General features: G+C 40.5%; 1 protein-coding gene and 2 long non-coding RNA genes across 8 annotated transcripts in view; 2 read left to right on the top strand and 1 right to left on the bottom strand.

The window, feature by feature from the left end:
- Positions 1-672: 672 nt before the first annotated feature.
- Positions 673-20,765, bottom strand: part of LOC140508122 (uncharacterized) — a 125,811-nt gene continuing 105,718 nt past the window's right edge. The window contains exons 1-4 of one of the 3 annotated variants that reach the window (XR_011968304.1): positions 3,402-6,561; positions 2,352-2,482; positions 1,186-1,375; positions 673-1,011 (exon numbers count right to left, since the gene is read on the bottom strand). This is a non-coding gene — a long non-coding RNA (uncharacterized lncRNA). The other 2 variants (XR_011968303.1, XR_011968302.1) reach the window with 2 other exon arrangements.
- The window catches only part of LOC140508119 (uncharacterized), a 72,146-nt gene continuing 58,233 nt past the window's right edge, over positions 6,853-20,765 (top strand). Inside the window, exons 1-2 of the long non-coding RNA XR_011968297.1 lie at positions 6,853-6,869; positions 7,866-9,062. This is a non-coding gene — a long non-coding RNA (uncharacterized lncRNA). The remainder of the gene's footprint in view (positions 6,870-7,865; positions 9,063-20,765) is intronic.
- Positions 18,819-20,765, top strand: part of LOC140508098 (sulfotransferase 2A1-like) — a 31,302-nt gene continuing 29,355 nt past the window's right edge. For 2 of the 4 annotated variants that reach the window (XM_072615863.1, XM_072615864.1), the window contains exon 1: positions 19,174-19,449. Coding sequence is in view for 2 of the 4 variants with exons in the window: in XM_072615862.1 (XP_072471963.1) it covers positions 18,862-18,955 (94 nt within the window). In the remaining 2 variants the exon portion in view is untranslated. Of the gene's footprint in view, positions 18,956-19,173; positions 19,450-20,765 lie in introns of those variants that run through there. The other 2 variants (XM_072615862.1, XM_072615865.1) reach the window with 2 other exon arrangements.

Genomic DNA, 20,765 nt, shown 5'->3' with positions numbered 1-20,765 from the left:
CAAAGGGTATGCTTGGATTATATCCCTTTGTATATTCCAAATTGCCCTGCAAAATAGTTGGATTAGTTCTAATTTGCATGTTGCCTATTGATGGTGAGTTAGAGTACTTTTTCATATGCCAAAGATAAATCTTTTGATCATTTATCAATTGGATAGTGGCTCTTATTTTTATAAGTTTGATTCATTTCTCTATATGCTTGAGAAAGGAAGACTTTATCAGAGAAACTTACTTCAAAACTTTTTTCAGAGATATTATTGCTAACCTTATTTCCCTACATCCTATCATTTCCTTCCCTATTTATTCTGTTTTCTCTCTCCTTTCACCCTATCGCTCCTAAAAAATATTTTCCTCTGACTACCAACTCCCCCAGTCTGTCCTCCTTTCTCACTCCCAGTCTTCTCCTTCCTCTCCGGTTTTCTGGTAGGTTAAGACAGATTTCTATACACAATTGCATGAGTATGTTATTCCCTCTTTCAGCCAATTTTGATGAGAGTAAGGGTCATTCACTCCCTTCCACAATCCCCTTTTCTCCTCCACTGCAAAAATTTTTTCATGCTTCTTTTAAATGAAATATTTCACCCCATGTATTGTCAAGGCAATATTCACAGCACTGGTGGTGACTATGAATATTCTAACGTAGTTCTCAATCACAAAATGTAAAAGACTACCTGTATAGAAGGCAGAATAAAACCATTTATTTAATCACCAGAAAGTCAGCTCCCAAAACCAGAACATAAAATCGATCATGGTGATAAAGAAGATAATAAACGTGATCACAGCAGAGGGCAAAGTCATTCTCAAACCTCCCCTCTCCCAGCCAGGGCTTTCTCAATGTCAGCTGTCACAGTGTGTCAGTTGACCTGCATCAGCTGGCCTGTGTTCTTTCCCCTCTGACCCACTCATTCATTTTCTCCTGGTTCCACTCTACCCTTTCCGTTACACCTCTTCAGCAAGCTCCTCTCACCATATGTGACCCAGGCTTCCAGGGCATACAAGTAGATTATATGGGCCTATTAATTAAAAAGAAAGATTTTTCCATTTTTAACTGTTGTTACCTGCAGCCCCAAGGTCTTTCATATTTATTACATAGGTTGGTGGGACAACTGGTATTACAAGGACCCCCTGATTTTCTGCCAGAAATGGGGCCCAAAATATTGGAGTAAGGCATGAAAATCTCTTCTTACACTACTAATTCCTGCTGAGATTAGAGGTAGAGCTGCCCATGCCTCTAGAGTTCCCATTTGAGAGGTCAGCTCTTCAGCTGGCATCTGAAGTTTGGCCAAATTCAGGTCCAGAGATGACACATCAAGGTCATTAATATAACATGATATTCTACTTAAAAGATCAGGCATCTGCAGGTGGAGGGTATTAAGCCTATAGAAAACAAATGTAGCACACGAGTTTAACAGATGAAAAGACAAAAGACAAGCAAATAAATAAACAAAACAAGGAAACAATAATCAGAAGCAGGGTAGATATAGGGTCAGCTGTGATTCTGGAGTCCATGAGCCCACGTCATAGTCTCAATCATGGTAGATTATATAACTGAAGGGTACAATTTGGTGATCACCCTCTCCTGAAAAACAACAGTTGTGGTACTATGTTTCCTACGTGCTATAATTTCCGCTGCCTTTGGAACATCATCTGGCTTCTGTTTTTACCCATAATTGAGCTTCCGATTTTATTCTATGAGTAGAACCCAATTCTTCAGTTCTTCTATTAGTTATTTCAGAAGGACGGTAAGTTGTCGCAAGTGGTCTTATTTCATAAAGAATAATTACCACTTGAAATATCCTATCATTTTTACAAAACCATATGGGTCTATGTGGGACCACTCACTTAAACAAATTAGAGTCTTGACCAAAGGAGTACAAAGGAAAGATATTTGTTCAGATTTCTCGAGAAAGGGCACTTCTGCCTGTGCTCAAGATGGCGATGGCTGAGGAGGGCGAGGGTGTGCACTGCACAGCAGCTTTTATACACCCTGACCACAATATCCCCCCACCCTAACCCCCTTCCTCTTAGTCCGCTGACAGAGCCTTTAGAGTGCAGTCTCTCCACGGAAAATCTGCCCCAGCAACAAGAAATAAGTGTACAAGAGTAATTTTGAGAACAAATGGGAGTAAGGGAGTGAGCAACTCCTGTTGAAGGACTGTCTCATAACATTGAGTAATGTCTAGGAAAGGCGATAAGGAAGTGAATAAAGGTAGTCTCTGTCAAGGAATATCTCATAGCACAAAAACAATTTTAAGGAAAAAAATAGAATCTGTATTGTTCGGTTTCTCAGGGCTGGGTCAGACAAATGTAGCTGACACAAGGGCCCTGAGAGATTTTCACTAAATATACCTACTCTGCTTCCTGAGGGGTCTTCACTAAATATACTTGTTTCACTCAAACCCTCTTGTTTTTTTCATGGAAAGGTAAGATATTTATTTCTCAGTTGAACACTCCTCACACCATTTCCCATATACTTTAAAATACCTGGAGCAAAACAAAGAAAAGGTACAACAATGAAGAAGAAGAATAAAGCCACAACAATTTTTTCCATCATGAAGGATTCCGTCCCCTTCTTCAAATTTTAAGGTTCCAGGATATTGTGATGCCACCGTCCACTGGGTCGGAGTTGGCACCAGTCCCTTCACTCGAGTGTGAGTCTCACTGATGCATTGACAAATTATGGGAGTAGGGCGAGGGGCAGTCCCCTTCATGAAATTTCACGATAGAATCAATAACAGACTCCAGTATCTAGATAAATACACTAAATAGTCATTATTAACACAGTACATATCATGTCATAAAATAATTCCAACTTCTGGTCACGTGATGCTTCTTCAAGCCATCTTCAGCACAGAATCGCAGCATCTTCTTTCCTTTGCTTTCTTGTAGAAATCCAGATGTCCACTCTCCTACAAAACTGACCTTAATACAACATAATTTTAGATGACCATTCCTGAGCTTTATACACTTACCATTCTTACAAAATCAAAATTGGAACTTTGGTCAGTTGTCACGTTCAAGAAATTCACATTATCCAACTGAGACAACATAATAACTACGTATGCTAATCTCACAATCCTTTGATCTGATTGTCTCCATACTAGTACTAAGAATTAAAAGACTATAACTTATTATTTTTGGTCTCAAATCCTAAACCTAATAGCTTAATTTTTGAACTTAACCGTAGATATTAACCTCCTAACAATCTACTATTTAATAGATCAGGTATTACCCTTACAAAACTTTTGATTATAGGAAATTGCCATGAAGAGTAGGGATATTTCAGGGGAACCTCTCCCTAATTTCATGTCAAGCCTAGGCAGGAGTACATTGTCAACTGGCATCCAGCCAGGCTTAAAGTCTGCCAGGTGTCAGTAGGGAAATTGAGTCAGGAAAATTCTACCTTACCCCAGACTGAACAGTTCTTTCCCCAGTCTTCCCATGAGATCCCCTTTGCAGTTTATACCAGCATCTCACAGGCTCAGTGGCATCATGGATCAATGGTTTCTTGCTATCCACACCTGGAATTAGACTCAGTAGAATGGTCAGTTAATACTCCCATAAAATCTTAACATAGCAAACTCCAATAATCAGTTTCAGATATGACTATAATCTCTCATTGGCTAAGGAACATCTTTGGAAGAAAGTCTTAAATAGCTTGCGTGCCTTTGTATACGTGTTCGAATTCCTGATTAAATAATAATCAAAATGAAATTTATCATTAAAACCACGTTATTGTTCCAAATTTACATGTTTGCCAAGCTTCTCTCTCCCTTTATAACCCTGCTCATGCTAAAAGAATGAGCTACGCATAGACCTTCAAACACTAACTTCAACTTATGTTCATGAAATGAATTCAAATCAAAACAGAATCATTTAATTTTCCATTAATGCCAAATATTACCAGAGTTTACCTGCCTCTAAGCTACACAAATTCTTTTCCCCTAATTAAAGCTGTCTCTGATTTAGTCTCAGTAATTGGATTCAGTAAATTGTTTTAATACCAATTGCTTTTACATCATATTATAAGAGGTAAGGACCATATTCCAAATTGGGACATTTGCCCCTTGCTGCAAAGGAGTTTTAGTTCCATTTATCTAAAAGGTCCCTGGAAAAACCTCACTTTGAAAGCTCCTTAGGTTTCTCTACTTGGTCTGGCTCTCTAGAGGCCCATAAATTCTTCCTTATCATTATGCCCAAATCTCTGTTCTATTTCCCATCTTGGATTGTATGAATCCAAATCTCCAGGTTACTGTCCACTCCCACCAAGATCATCCCCGGAACCCCCAGACCACCTTGGGCCACCTCTGGACTCTCTCCTAAGTTCCTCTGTCGATAAGATAAGAAACTTTGACCTTTTTTTAGGTGAAAGAAAGCTTGGGTTGAATTCATTTGAGCAGGATTCCACATGTCACTATTTTTAAATCACAAGCCCCCCCAATCTCAACAATTTCACACAATTACAGTTAATTTTAAATTCCAGTCTTACTCTGTGGAACAATGAAACAACATTTCATTTATACTTTAGTTTCCTTTCTTTTACCTAATTATTCCTATAACATTCAGAAAGAATGTCCCATATACACCAAAGTACCCATCTATCCAATTAATTGAAAACAGTAAGATTGCACTACTTGCCTTGTGCTTACATCTTAAACTATCTGGTTTGATTATAGGAACATGGCATAAAGATGAAAACCAAAAACCCAAATAGATATCTGCTCTACTTTACAACCAGACTCAGAAATAATCAATCACTGGAGATCATTTCTTCACATATTCAAATTCCCTCCAAAGCAAGTTCTTTGTACAATCTCCTTAGCTGCTGGGGCTGTACGTTTTGACTAGCCTGAGCACTCCTCCTTTCCACACACACACACACAGTGTACCAACTTTAGGTTTTAGTATTAGAACTACAAACAACAAACTTACAATTTCCATAAGTGATAACCAAATTGTTTTAGCCATAAACACGAACAATAAACTTCAGTTGAAATCAATTGCATTTTCATGTCAGAATGGGCTGTCTTACCAAGTGCAGACAGCGACTGACTGACTTCTGCATTCCGACTCATCCCCCTTCACCCTCTATCCATGGCTGCGTGTATATGCGAACCTAGATACTTCCTTGCCTTAATTTTTCCACTAGAAGTAGGAACTTCCCTCAGGGGAAAAGCCCTGGGGGCACTGTGGGAATAGGAAGTTCCATTCTTGTGAGGAAGGGACTGGGGAGTGGTACTTGGATCAGATTAGGCTGCAAAGTCAAGGGATTGGGTGGCACGGGAAAGATCCGCTGAGGAAATACAGGGGTCAACAGGGGAGATTCCCGAGAGAGTACCGTGGGAGAGGGACCTGAGGCCTAAAAGGATTTCACCTCAGGAGGAGGGGCTGCAGAGGGTCACACATCAGCAAAACACATACTTGGGCCAGGGGAGGAGGAGAGGACCAAATCCTGTTGACCCCCATTGCTCTTTAATGGGGTGGGGGGGCAGTTCTAACTGTGAGAATCTCACAATTTCTCCTGAGAACAGGGTTGTGAGAGCTCGATAAGAGACAATATGTAGGAAACTTCTACCCATTTTCCTTCTGGGCACATAGTATAATTCTAACTGTAAGAGAATATTTATTTTTAAAGTCCCCAAAATGGGCCATCCTTCATGGTCCTCCAGAGGATACTGAGGCCAAACAGTGATGCAAAAGAACATGAGCCTTTTCTTTTTAAGCTCTTTAGAGAAACTAAATTTCTCCCAATTTTGTAAAAGATGAACTTTTGGGAACTGAACAAATTAACTCACAAAAACAAATTGGGTAAGCCTTCCAAAAATCATACAAGAGATTTTACAAAGCATTACTTCAGACAAAAATATGTTTCTCTTTTAAGAACACATTGCAATTTATCACAAGACCCTCATGAACCTAATTGGCAAAAATTACAAAAGATCTAAAAACCAAGGCCTTTTCACATTTGCCCACAAGCTTCCATTCACAAACATAATTTTGTAAAGACTTGATTCATAGCAAAAAAGATTTTACTTCAAACTTTCTTCTTACTCCCAGAAATAAATTTTTTAATGTACTCGGTATGATTGTTGTCCTTCGTCTTTGAGGAGGACCAAAATGATCTCCATGAGAAAGCAAGATTTCAGTGTCTCCGCCTGCAGTTGATGAGACCAATATGATCTCAGAATGCTCTACCACAAGTTGGGTACAGAGAGTCCGTGTGAATATTTGGGGTGGGTATCCCAAATTTGGGCATCTGGTGCTTACTTTGTGCTGTCTCAATTCTGCTTTGCTCAAAGAGCACAGGACCCTTTCTGATGTGGGCATGCCATACTGAGCAGTCCTGTGCCAGTATCTCCCATGTTGGACAGTCAAATCCAAAGTTCTTGAGAGAAACCTTGAGAATGCCCTTGTATCATTTCTTCTGGTCAACATGGGATCACCTGCCCCATGCGAGTTCTCCATAAAATAGTCTTTTTGGCAAGCGTACGTTTTGCATTCGAACAACGTGGCCAGCCCATCAGACCTGTGCTCTCTCAAGCATAGGCTGAACACTTGGCAGTTCAGCTCGAGCAAAGACTTCAGTGTCTGGTACCTTATCCTGCCAGGTCATCCTCAGATTTTTCCTAAGGCATTTCAAATGGAAGTGATTCAGTTTCCTGGAATGGCATGGGTAGAATGTTCATGTTTCACAGGCATACAATAATGAGTTCAGCACAACGGCTCTGTAGACCTTCAGTTTTGGAGTCAATCTAATACCTCTTCTCTCCCAAACGTTTCTTCAGAACCTCCCAAACACTGAGTTAGCTCTGGCAATGCGTGCATAAACCTCATTGTCAATGGGTACATCTCTGGAAAGTACACTACCAAGGTAAGTTAACTTATATCCAGCATTCATAACTTCTCCTTTTGTTATAACCAATGATCCCACGTATGGATGGTGTAGTGGTGGTTGATGGAGCATCTGTGTTTTCTTGGTGTTAAACAGGCCAAAATTGTACAGGTAGCAGAGAACTGATCCACAGTTTGTTACATCTCAGCTTCAGACTCTGGACTGAGTGCACAATCATCTGCAAAGAGAAAATCATTCATCAACATTCCCTCCACTTTGGTCTTTGCTTGTAGCCTTCTCAAATTCAAGAACTTGCCATCCGTACTGTAGTTGACCTTAATGCCATGTTCATCCTCATTGAAAGCATTGGTCAACATGCCTGAAAATATCATGTTAAAAAGGATGGGAGCAAGCATACAGCCCTATTTTATTTCACTGGTGACTGGGAAGGCACGAGAGCATTGTCCAATATCCAGAAACCAGACAAATGTGACATCAAGAAATTGACATACAATATTGATGAACTTCTCTGGTCAACCAAATTTTGACATAATTTTCCAGAAGCCCTCACTGCTAACAGTGTCAAAGGCCCTGGTCAGATCTACAAACATTGTGTACATACGTCTGTTCTGCTCCTGGTATTTTGTCTGGAGTTGTCGGACAGCAAACACCATATTGACTGTTCCTCAGTCTTGTCTGAAGCCACTATGGCTCTCAGGTACATGACCATATTCCAGGTGAAGGATCAGCCTATTAAGGAGGACTTTAGTAAGAACTTTTCCAGTAATGACTAAGGGAGAAATCCCCCTGTGATTGTCGCAGGATAATCTCTTCCCTTTACCCTTATGGAGATGAACAACGGAGGCATCCTTGAACTCCTGGGGGATAACCTCCTCTTGCCATATAACCTGGACAATTTCAGTCAGTCAAGCATAATACTGAAATGCTATGGATGATGTTTTTTGATTTGTTGGTGAATTGAATTTAAGTGAGACAGAGTTTGCGCGAAGTCATCAACCTCACTTTTTCCTCCAGAGTCATCATAGTCCGGTGGCAGGACAGAGTCAAGATGGCTGGTGTTTGCTCAGGATGCAGTGGATGACCTTGGCGTCTTCAGGGTCTAACGAAGCTCTAAGAGCTCCACATCACCTCCTTAAGTTGCCTTCATAGCAGTTGGAACACAATGTATGCATATGTCCATTCCACCAGGGGAAGCCTTCACATGCTTGGGGTAGACACCCCCTAACTCTTTAACAGGTTTGAATTCCCTTGATTATCCTCAACCTGGTTTGGCCCATCTACCTAATTGGTTTACTGGGTTATGGTATGAAGACCTAGAATCCCTTATCATCAAGGTGCCAAAAGAGGACAAGCTTATAATTCCGCGAGACATTAATACTAGAGTAAGCACAGACTATGAGACTTAGCTGAGAGTTCTGGGGAGGAATAGAGTTGGAAATAGCAATGTTCATTTACTGATGAAGACTCTCTCTCACTATATGTGTGTGTGTGTGTGTGTATGTATATACACATATACATACACACACATATATATTATGTATATACACATACGCACACATGTGTATGTATCTACATAAATATATATCTATATATTCATATATATGTGTATGTGTACACGTATATGCAAACACACACATATACATATATATTCCCTCTAAGTGCCCTAATACTGAAAAAAGTCTCAGGTGCTATCAATATCCTCTTTCCATGTAGGAATGTAAACAATTCAGCTTCAATAAATACCTCATGGCCTCTTTTTCTTGTTTACCTCTGTATGTTTCTCTTGATTCTTTTATTTGGAAGTCAAGTTTTCTGTTCAGTTCTGGCATTTTCAACAAAAATGCTTGGAAGTTGCCTATTTCATTGAAATCTCATATTTTCCATGAAGTATTATCAGCATTTTGGGGGTTTTCTTTAACCAGCTCTTGACTACTTTGTCATGATTTTCTTGCATCACTCTCATTTTTCTTCCTCGTTTTTCCTCCACCTCTCCACAATACCTGCATCAGCCTCTTTGATGGCCGTTGCAACAAATTATTCTCACCTGCCCATTCCACCACAGAAAGTCTTCACAGGCTTGTAGTAGACACCTCCATACCTCCCGAATGGGTTTGGGAAACCTTGGTTACCCTCAACTTGTTTTGACCTGTCTGCCAAAATGGTTTACTGTGATGTGATCGCAGCGCATGGTGCAGCTTCTTGGAGCCACAGGTGAGAGTTTGGTGAAACAGGTGACCACCAAAAGTGGAAAAGCCCCGAAAAAGGCTCGGCAACCTTTACTCCAAAGGTGCTGGCCATCCTTGAACACACCCTACACCTCTTAACATATTTAATACATACTTAGATGGAACTGGCTTGAAAATCACACCTATATATACAAATATATGATTTTTTTTATGGTCTTCATTTTGTCAGTAGGAATTCTACAACACTGAAACTCTTGCACAGAATTTCTAACAGCTTTTTTAAATCTGTTCATCATTAATTTAACAATTCCATTTTTAATATAACAATATTTAGATTTACTTAAAAATTTAAATCTGTTTAAGTTTACTTAAGACTTAAAAAAAAACATTAACCCATTCAGGGGAACGCATTTTCACATCACTTTGCACAGTAACTCATCTCTTTCCCACCACATGGGCACACTCTTTCACCTGATCAGATAGAGTAAAAAAACTTTTCTCGTTTTCTGAAAAAGTTTAAAATTATGTTAGCCTCTAATGTGCTTAAGTTAACTGTCTTTAGCCTTGGTAAAAAACGATCTTACTCATTCTGAAGCAATATTGACAAGGTGGACTTGACTTACCCTCCAAGCAGGGAACTTGGAAACAATAATTCATTTAATTTTAACAATTGCCAATCACATTCTCTCCTGCCTGTGCTAATTTTGGCCTAATAATTAACACCAAATTAACTAATAATTAACACCAAGAAACATAGGTGCTCCATCAGCTACCACCACACCATCCATACGTGGAACCATCAGTTACAACAAATGGACATGTTTTGACTGCGGTGGATAAGTTCACTTACCTTGGTAGTGTACTTTCCAGGGATATACACATTGACAATAAGATTGATGCACGCATTGCTAGAGCTAGCTCAGTCCTTGGCAGGGACTGAAGAAAAGTTTGGGAGAGAAGAGGTACTAGACTAACTACCAAATTGAAGGTCTACAGAGCCGTTGTGCTGACTTCATTGTTGTATGCCTGTGAAACATGCACAGTCTACCCGTACCATGCCAGGAAACTAAATCACTTCCATTTGAAATGTCTTAGGAAGATTTTGAGGATCACCTGGCAGGATAAGGTACCATTCACTGAAGTCGTTCCTCGAGTTGGACTGTCAAGTATTCAATCTATGTTTCAGAGAGCACCCCTTTGATGGGCTGGCCACGTTCTTCGAATGCAAAATGTATGCTTGCAAAAAGGCCATTTTATGGAGAACTTGAAAGGGGCGGGTGATCATATGTTGACCAGAATAAATGAAAAAGGGCACTCTCGAGGTTTCTCTCAAGAACTTTGGATTTGACTGTCCAACACTGGAGATACTGGCACAGGACCGCTCAGTATGGTATGCCCACATCAGAAAGGGTCCTGTGCTCTTTGAGCAAAGCAGAATTGAGACAGCACAAAGTAAGCGCAGGATGCCCAAATTTGGGATATCCACCCCAAATATTTACACAGACTGTCTGTGCCCAACCTGTGGGAGGGTATTCCAAGCTCGTATTGGTTTGATCAGCCACATTCACACACTGAACTTTCACTTTACAGTGGTGATGTCATTTTGGTCCTCTTTGAAGATGAAGGACAACAACTAAAAGCAAACACAATAATTTTCTGTCAGTTTTCCAATCAAATCACAAATTTTCTTTTTCTCAGCATACCCAAACCTTCTGAACTGATATGGGGAAGGGCTTGGCTGAAAGCACATGAGGCTGTTGTTCTCCCATCTCCTAGTTTTGTCACACCATTATTTTTTCTTCTTTGCTTTTACTCAGACTATCTTTCTTTTTCTTTACATTCCAAGTAAAAATAAAATGCCTAACAATTTGGTCGTACCCCAAACCTTAAAAACTAGAGCGAGTTAAATGTCTATCAATTTACATTCAAGAAAGTCACATTTCTTCCCCTCCCCCTCTGCAAAATAAAATAAATAAAAACCTATTTTCTTATCCTAATGTAATCACTTTAAAAAACCCCAGAAAAACCTCTTCTTCTTATTTATTTATTTTTGCCATTTAAAACCCATTGTCTGGTATCTGCTATATTGACCCAATTTGAACATAAAGTACCAAGTTTAACTTCAAGACCTTATTAAACCTAAATTCAAAACTCTCAGCACTTCTTCTAAGTTGCCTGCGTGACATGTTTTTCTTTGCTGATCTTCAACTTACTTCCACCAGACTTTCATAAATGATAGCCTATGTTAAACATTAAATTAAGAGTGACACATTTCACCTATTCACAATTACAAATACGACCAGATCGAATTCAATTACCTTTCTGTTGTGTCCCATTACACACAAATTTCTCCTTTGGGTGAGGCAGGAAATGGTTAAGTGCTGGTTAGCCTGTCTTTCTTTGGTCTGAGAGAAAAAGCTGAATTCCTTCCCTGCCTGTCCCTCCATCAAGGACAGTCCAGCTCAGCCTTTCTGCTCTTGCTGGCTAGCTGGTTAAATTTACAACCTTACAAAGTGTCAGATAAAATAGAGACACAGACTTTCATTCACACAGAAATATCAACGAAACATATACAGAGAAAACATTCAACAAAAAAAGTGTATATATAGGTTTAAATTTTTGGCAAACCCAGTCCTTGGAGGATCCTTCTTTTGGCCAGAAGACATTTCCTCCAAGCTGAGTGCCTGCCCAAATTAAACAACAATACTTAATCATTTTCTTCTTATCTTTTCCCTTATACTTTGGTAGTTCATTCCAATTACTAAGTTGAGACCCAAGAGGACTATCAGGCTGCACATCAAGTAACTTGCTACCACTTTCCTTAGGTAGTCTTCTCCATCTTTATGGACTCTAACCGCTTAAGTGGGAGTTTAGGGCTATTTCTACCCAAACCTTATGGACTCTAACCTCTTAGGTGGGAGGCTTATCCAGGAGCTCACTGGTTTTGACTAGGCAAGTTTTACGCACTCTAACCACTTAGAGTGCCAAATCTCACAGATCTAGCTTATCTGTGGGGGTTTGTTTGCACAAACTCACGATACCGACTTGGTTTCACTCTCATCTGGTGGCCTTGATGACTTCTTTGTTACCTCTGGAGCTGCGTTATTTCGTTTTTGCTGGGTCAAGGACTCTTTTAGGGACTTTCTTTTCTCAAGGAGGATTCCCCAGGCACCAGGCTTGCGAGCCACCAGGAAACCGGGTGTGGTGTCTGCCTCCAAGTTGGTACCAGAGAAACTCCAATGAAAAGGCAAGTTTCCTGGCCAACTCACCAAAACTGCGTGGGACGACTCCCTTAATATTATTAGGCTTGACCAAAGGAGTAAAAGGGAAAGATATCCATTCAGATTTCTCGAGAAAGGGCACTCCCGCCTGTGCTCAAGATGGCAATGACTGAGGAGGTCCAGGGTATGACCTGCACAGCAATTTTTTTAGACCCTTTGCACAGTGCCGCCACCCTAACCCCCTTCCTCTTAGTCCATTGCCTGATCCTTTAAGGTACAATCTATCCATGGAAAACCTACCCCAGCAAGAAGGAATAAGTATACAAGAGTAGCTTTTAGAAAAGGGGGAGTAAGTGAGCGAGCAACTTCTGTGGAAGGACTGTCATGTAGCATTGAGTAATGTCTAGGAAAGGAGATAAGGGAGTGAGTAAAGGTAGTCTCTGTCAAGGACTATCTCGTAGCACAATAAGAATTTCAAGAAAAAAACCAGAATTTCTATAGTTTGGTTTCTCAGGATTGGGTGAGACAAACGGAGCTGACACAAGGGACCCCTGAGAGATGTTTTCTAAATATACCTGTTCTACTCTCTGATGGTCTTTGCTAAACATACCTGCTCCACTCAGGTCCATCACCTAAATTTTGGAAAGTTACAATAATTTCTCCTTGATAGAATATATCACTCCAGTGAACAAATGTATTCCTTGAGCTGCTATACGTAATCTGAGCTGGGGTTTGGTCAACTTCCTATTCTCCCTGAAGGTGCTACAAACTTAGGTACAAGTGTTCAGCAGCCTCTATATGAGTAGTTCTTACTTCCCTATTTCATCTAGCATCAAGTCACTTTTCTCAGTACATTCTTCACAGTTCATTAGTTGGAATACCATTTATGCTTCTACAATCTACCCCTGATCTCAATAGAGCAGGAAACAATTCTCTCCTTGTCATTTTTTTCTAATTTTGAATCCACTGGCTATTTACTCTTCTCTCTCTAACAATGTTGTCTCTTTCTCAGTCTCCTAAGTCACCTAACTGTGACATCTTGTCCACCACCTCTGAAGAGGGTGCCATATTTCCTCAATTATTTGAGTCAAAATCAAGTGCTTGTAAGTAGGAGGAGACATTTTCATTATTATATTCCTATGGTAAACTGCAAAAGGCACATCATAGTATGCAGCTGCATTTCTGATCATTATGGCAGTCTTCAGTACTTTAACTTTCTTATACAGTCCCTAACTAAATACCAGGGTCCATCTCCACTAGTGCACATAGAGTCAGTAGGATACTGCCTATTGCAGCCTTCTGCAGCCAAAGATAACAGATTAATTGTATTGTTACCTCCTTGATTATTATAATCTCTAAAAGTTCGTGTACAAAAGGATTCTAACTAATACCTATCAATTTCAGACAGGCTACGGAATCAATAGCTATTCTTCCAACTTCTTCGTCACTGATTCTCACCATCCAAGATATTAACGATTCTTCCATCCTTTGGGTGAATTTACTCAAAATTTCTGTGACCTCCTGCTGAGTAAAATTCTCAATTATTTCCCTAAACACTGTTACCTCCTTAGTTCTCCTGTTTCTGTCTCACTATTGGGCATACTTCTGAATGACAAACTTCTTCCTTTCAAATTATTTCACTTCCTTTGTCACTGTGGCAACTAGGCTGGGTCTGTACAAAGATCAGACGTGAATTTCTTTTGTTAGCCTTCAGCTTTTTCTGAGTGAAATCAGCAGCCTTTCCTTCTACCTGAGACCCAGCAAAACTGTTCTTGTACTCTTTGCCTACCTGATTTTTTTTCTCAAGCAGCTCATCTCTGTTTCTACACATAATACGTTAAGCTGTTAGTAAAATCCAGCTTCTACTACTTACTCCTGCCAACTCATTCCCTGATCTTATTGGTATTCTTTGCAAATATCTTTCCAAATCTCCAGGTTCCTCCTCCTGTAACCTCTCCTCCCAGTTTTCACAAGTCCTAGTCCAGTACTTTCAGCCCACTCCCTTGTTAGTGAGGAAAACAGAATATTTTCCCATCCTAGTATATTAATGTCTTCCTCTAAATCATTTCTGACTCCAGATAGAGACTTCGCGATCCTGTTCGTGACGTCAAACATATCGCCACAATAATATGCACAGCACTGGTGTTGACCATGATCATGACAGTGTAGTTCTCAAAGAAAAAAATATAGGATTCTCCATATAAAAGGAAGAAGAAAAACATTTACTTAAGCACTAGAAAATCAAATCCCGAACCAGAAAGCAAAGTCCATCATGTTGACCAAGAAGTTAATAAACTTCTTTGCAAAAGGTAAAGTCGTTCTCAAAACTCCCCTCCCCCAGCCAGGGATTTCTCAATTGTCAACTGTCACAATGTGTCATTTGGGCCTCTGTCAGCTGGCCTGTATTCTTTCCCCTCTGACCTGACCCCACTTACTTCTTTCCTCCTGGTTCTTCCCCATGCTTTCTGTTCCACCTCTTCAGCAAGCTTCTCCCACCACATGTGACCTAGGCTTCCAGGGCATCAAACCAGACCATATGAGCCTATTAATTAAATAGACAGACTTTTCCATTTTAAATTACTGTTACACCCCATTCCACTTCTTCCTTTCTCTTTCTTCCCTTACATTTCTCTCTCATCCCTTAATTTAATTTTTTACATATCATCCACCATATTCAACTCACATTTGTGCCCTCTGTCTATATATATTCCTACTAACTACCCTAATAATGAGAAACATTGCATGTGAAATGGATGGACCGAGACAAAGCACAGGCAAGAGGCAATCCAAAATTTGGGAGCGTCTTTATTAGCCAGCAGTTGTCTCATGGAAACTCAGAGGAGGCAGCCGCAAAGAAGGTGTGAGTGTGCCTTTTAAGCATTTCGGCACTTCCCGGTACAGCCTTGACAGCAAACATATCTCCAAGTTGCTGCTAGGCAAGGGGGCACAACAGAAAGTGGCTGGGCCCAACCCTGCCTAGAAACTCAACAGACATTTCTCAACCTGGGTCTCTGGGGGGGGGTGGTGGTGGATAATGTCCACTTCACTTCCCCCTTTTCATGTAAACGGGGGACTCATTAGAGGCCAAAGGGGTATACAGAAATTGAAGCACAATTTCTCAGCATAAGGGGATCTCTGGTTGGTCTCTCCAGGTGGCGTAAATATTGAAGACCGAGAGACAGGTGTATACCCTAACGCAAAGAATTCCACCTCCCCACTATCCCACCTTTCCATTGGCTCAGTGGCAGGCTCACAATCTAAGCACGAAAAACTATGGAAACCCAGGGAAATCCTCACCTATCCCAATACAATTACCTCATCTAATATCTAACTTAACTGCTGATGTGGCTTTAGAAAAGAGGGGAGGGGGAGAAGGAAGAACTGGTAGTGCTGAGGTAGCAGCAGTACAACAAACAATGGGGAGATTTGGGCAACTTCCAAGTTTCAGCTACAGCCCACAGCACTTTCACAAAGGAAGCTGGTAGCTGGTAAGGCGGGGGGGATACCAACTGACCATCGACAAGCCCTGGATACCTGAAACTCAGGTATCCAAGGAGAAAGGCCTCATGGAAGAGAAATTTTCTGAAGACTTTCCACAACCACTACTAATACAGGTTATCTGTTAATTGATCTCCTTCACTTTCCATACTCTAATGCCACTCCTTCGTCTCCTTCGTACTTTTAAAAGAGAAGACCAAATTTGGACAAAAACATGGACAATCTCTAAAATTAAATACAATCCTCACATTCTTTCCCCTATACATTCTTCCCTTCATCTATCCCCTTTATATGAATACATTTACAAGGGGACTATCCCATGTTATAAGTACAGACACAGAGATTTAAGATACAAATGTAGATCAATGAATTATCCATTCAGAGGTTCCATCTCATCTGGGAAGGGACATCATCTGATGCAGTTTTCTGATCTAGATGCTCCTTCAGTCCATCTTCAGCACAGCATCTCTGCACATTCTTTACCTTCTTGTAGAAATTCGGATGTCCAGTCTCTTACAAAATTGACCTTACTACCATTTTACATGACCATCCTTAAGCTTTATATACTCATCATTCCATAAATTCAGAATTGGGACTTTGGCCAATTGTCATGTTTACGAAATCAACATTGGAACCCAGTATTTACATCATACATTCAGATCTTTTAAAGCATTTACAACATAAGCTATAAACCATTTCTCTTTTAACCAACTGAGACAAAATAATGATTAACTATGTATGCTAACCGCACAAGCCTTATTAACCCGATGGTCTCTACACTATCACTAGAAATTAAAAAAAAACCTTAATTTATTATTAAGTCTAAAGTCCTAAACCTGATAGCTTAATTTTAGACTTAACCTCAGACGTTCCCCTACCAACAATCTGTTATTACATAAATCTGATATTAAACTTACAAAACTTTTGACTATAGGAAATTGCCACTAAGAGTAGGAACATTGCAGGGAAACAGTATCTCCCTAACTTCGTGTCATTTCCAGGCAGGAGCAGATTGTCAGCTGGCATTCAGCCAGGCTTAAAATCCACCACATGTCAGTGGGGAAATTGAGTCAGGAGAATCCTATTTCAGCCCAGGCTGAACAGCCGTTCTCCCAACTTTACCATGAGATCACTTCTTGCACTTCATACCAGCATCTCACAGGCTTACTGGCATCATGGATCAGAGGATCAGACCACCTTTCTTGCTATCCATACCTGGAGTTAGACTCAGAAGAACAGTCAGTTAATAGTCCCATGAAATCTTAGAATAGCAAGTTCCAATAATCAGGTTTCTGATATGACTATAATTTCACATTGGCTAAGGAATATCTTTGACTCTGTTTGAATTCAGATAGAAGTGAAGTTTTCTAATCATGCAGTATCTGGATTATAGCCAGACTCAGGAATAGTCAGGTGGGAAACATTCCTTTACAAAAGGACACAGTGGGGAAACAGACCAGGAGGATCCCATCCTAGACTGAGTCTAGCATTGGCCCCTCGGTGTTTCCTCTCTAGATACAAATTTCACCTGATAACAATACAGGATGCAGGATCACAGTCCCTCTGAGTATCTTGTGGCATATTCTTTAAGATACTGATTTAATGCAGACAACTATACCCGAATTCAAACTTAAACAAAAATATTTATGGTCCCAAATGCTTTTACCTTAAACAGCAAATTTCACTAATCCCAACTTAAAGCCAAATACAGTTATTTGTATTCCCATGGAGTTGAAATAAGCAATGAAGATTAACAGGACTCACATACAGAAGAGATTTCATTTAAGATCCTTCCTTCTCAAATTTAAAACTTGTCCTGATATAAAAGCCAATTGTTAAAAATCCTTTCTGTATATTACAACTTTTGAGCAAGTCACATTCATTGTTTATGAATTATATAAGCCAAACAATTTTCTTAGGACTGATGACCTTGTCCACATGAAAGGGGCCTTGGCAGTTTTACAAAATAAAAGGAATGGGTATGTATCCCATGCCTGCCAACCCCAAACATGCAGGAGGACTGTTCTGAATGGGCAGAACCAGTCTAAATAAATTATTACTCCATTCATTTCTTTCCACACATAGTAATCAATTAACAATTTCAGGTTTAGCATTAAAACAGCAAATTTTTAGCTGTAACTTCTTTAACAGGCAAAGGTGAAAATACCTGGTTTTCTAAATAGCATAACTGACTTTACACAACTTTTCCAACATCTTTTAGTTTCAACAAAATTCAGATTACAAATTGCTTTCTCTAACACCATTTCTGGATTATAGAGTAAAATTAAAATCGCGATGGTTCTAACTTTTGCTCAAGAAAATTTTGCATCTGTGTCCACTCCTTAAAAATGTTTTTGAAAGAAAAAGTTGTGAAACTGCAAGTGGAAGTGAGGGATGCTGTGGAACAAATTCCAGTGGCGCCTAGTCTCCTCCTTTCCACTTGGGAGTTTCAAAGCCTTATCTCTGAGGTGACTTCTTTTCATTTTTTGATTTATGCATTTTCCCAATTTGTCTTCGTGTCAAATAATACTACAAATTCTGACCTGTCTTAAACATCCGATTAGGAGGGACATGTTTCACTTAAAATATGATCAGAATAACTATTAGTTGTATCCCATATAGTAGAGAAAGGGACGTACACCATAAAGGGGCGAACGGTCCCCAGGGGTGGTGGGACCTGTCGAAGCGGAAAGAGTGAAGTACTGGTCTTATCCGTGTGTGGGGAGGCTTTAGAGAGACCTTAGAGTTAGGACGGGGAATCAAATCCGCATCCGCCCTGCAATGGATTTATCAGAAGTCCCCTCTGGTGGCCAATCCACCCCGAAGGTGGGCTATTCCTGTTGACAGAATAGAGTTAATTTTTTCCTTGGAGACTTCGTACCCATAACCAGCTGCAGTTTGTTGGAAATGTTTAAAACATTTTAACATGAATTGCAACGGGGTCTCGGGACCTGATTGTTTTTGGCCCATGAGACCGGGAAAGGAGAGTAAGATACAAAGTCCGATTAAACTGGGGCTCAAACAAAAACACAAAACAAGAGGCACGGATAGGCACAGTTACACAATCCAGACTCAAAGAAAAACGCAAAACAGGAGACAGACAAAATGCAGAATGCAGACTCAGTCAAGCACTCAGGACTCTCAAAAACCCAAAATACAGGAGAGCCAGATCAGGACTCTCACGCGGCATCCCATGCAGGTCAGTAAGGGCGTTTCCCCTGCGTCCAGCCTGGCCACTACAAGAGAACTCACTAAGACAGAAAGGGCGCTCAAAATGGCCAGATCAGAGGAATTTTGCTACCAGGAGCCTGGTTCTCATGGCTGTGCTTTGAGATCGAGGCCGGGGAACAACAAGCCCGGTGGGCCCCCCCCCCCCCCCCGAAGTCAAAGCCCAGTCCAGTAGTCCAAGGCAGACGGTTTGCCTGTGCACACAGAGCCAAAGGCTGTCTCGGTTGAACAGACCAAGAAAAAGCACAGGCAGGTGCCTGTGCACACAGAGCCAAAGGCTGTCTCAGTTGAACAGACCAAGAAAAAGCACAGGCAGCACAGAGCCAAAGGCTATCTCGCTGGGGCCTCCAAGGGAAATGGACGGATCGAGACAAAGCACAGGCAAGAGTCATTTGAAAATTTGGGAGCGTGTTTATTAGCCAGTGGCTGTCTCATGGAAACCCAGAGAAGACATCCCCGAACAAGGTGTGTGTGTGCCTTTTAAGTATTTCGGCACTTCCCAGTACAGCCTTGACAGCAAACATATCTCCAAGTTGCTGCTAGGCAAGGGGGCACAACCGAAAGTGGGCTCTTAGGCAAAGGGGCACAACAGAGTGGGCTCCTAGGCAAAGGAGCACAACAGAGAGGGGGGCTACTAGGGGCTCCTAGGCCAAGGGCCACAACAGAGAGTGGCTGCTACAACAGAAGGGGGCGCTACTAGGCGCTGCTAGGCAAGGCGGCACAAAAGAAAGTGGCTGGGCCCAACGCTGCCTAGAAACTCAACAGACATTTGTCAACCCGGGGCTCCCGGGGGGGGGGGAGGAGGATGATGTCCACTTCACATGAACTACAAATATCATCTTCCTATGTAGAAATATAACCATTTTTAACAGTATTAGTTTCCTTATGATTTCCCTTTCCTTTCTATAGTCTTATGCTTCTCTTCAGTCTTGAATTTGAAATCCAGATTTTCTGTTCAGCTGTAGTGTTTTCATCAAGAATAACTGAACATGCTCTATCTCGTTGAATTCTCCTTCCCACCCAAAGGATTACACTCAGTTTTGCTGCTTAGGAGATTCTTGGTTGCCTTCCTGTCTTCTCTGATATCCAGAATGTCATATTCCATGTCTCCTTGTCCTTTAATGTAAAAGCTGCTAAATATTGTGTTATCCTGACTGTGGATCCACCATGCTTGAATTCAGGTTGCCTGCAACATTTTCTCCTTATTCTGGGAATTCTGGAAGTTGGCTATCATGTTCGGGCAGTTTTCCTTTTGGGATATCTTTTTAGAGCTGACCAGTGGTTTCTTTTAATACCTTGTTCTAAAATATCAGGGTAGTTTTCCCCGACAATTTCTTTAAATATGATGGCTAGGCTGCTTTTTGTATCAAGGCTTTCAGGTATCTAAGAATTTGAAAATTATCTCTCCTGAATTTACTTTCTTGGTCAGTTGTTTTTCTATTTTTTTCTTTGTTCCTCCATATTTTGTCTTTTATTTTTCATTTCTTTTGGTTTTCTTTTATTGTTTCTTAGTATCTCATAAAATCATAGCTTCCATTTGCTCCACTCTGATCTTTAACGAATTATTTTCTCCAGAGATGTTTTGGATCTCCTTTTTCATTTGGCCAATTCTGCTTCTCTTTTTAAATTTTTTAAAATTAATTTTATTTATTTTCAATGTTCTACAATCACTACCATATAACTTAGATTTTTCCCCTTCTTTCTCCTCCCTCCCCGAGATGGCATACAATTTTATATGAGTTCTATACATACATTCCTATTAAAAAACATTTTCACTATAG

The sequence above is a fragment of the Notamacropus eugenii genome, chromosome 5 (genome assembly GCF_028372415.1).
Source record: "Notamacropus eugenii isolate mMacEug1 chromosome 5, mMacEug1.pri_v2, whole genome shotgun sequence".
Lineage (NCBI taxonomy): Eukaryota > Metazoa > Chordata > Mammalia > Diprotodontia > Macropodidae > Notamacropus > Notamacropus eugenii.
The sequence above is the reverse complement of the archived record's forward strand: the minus strand, read 5'-3'. Positions and strand labels throughout refer to the sequence as shown.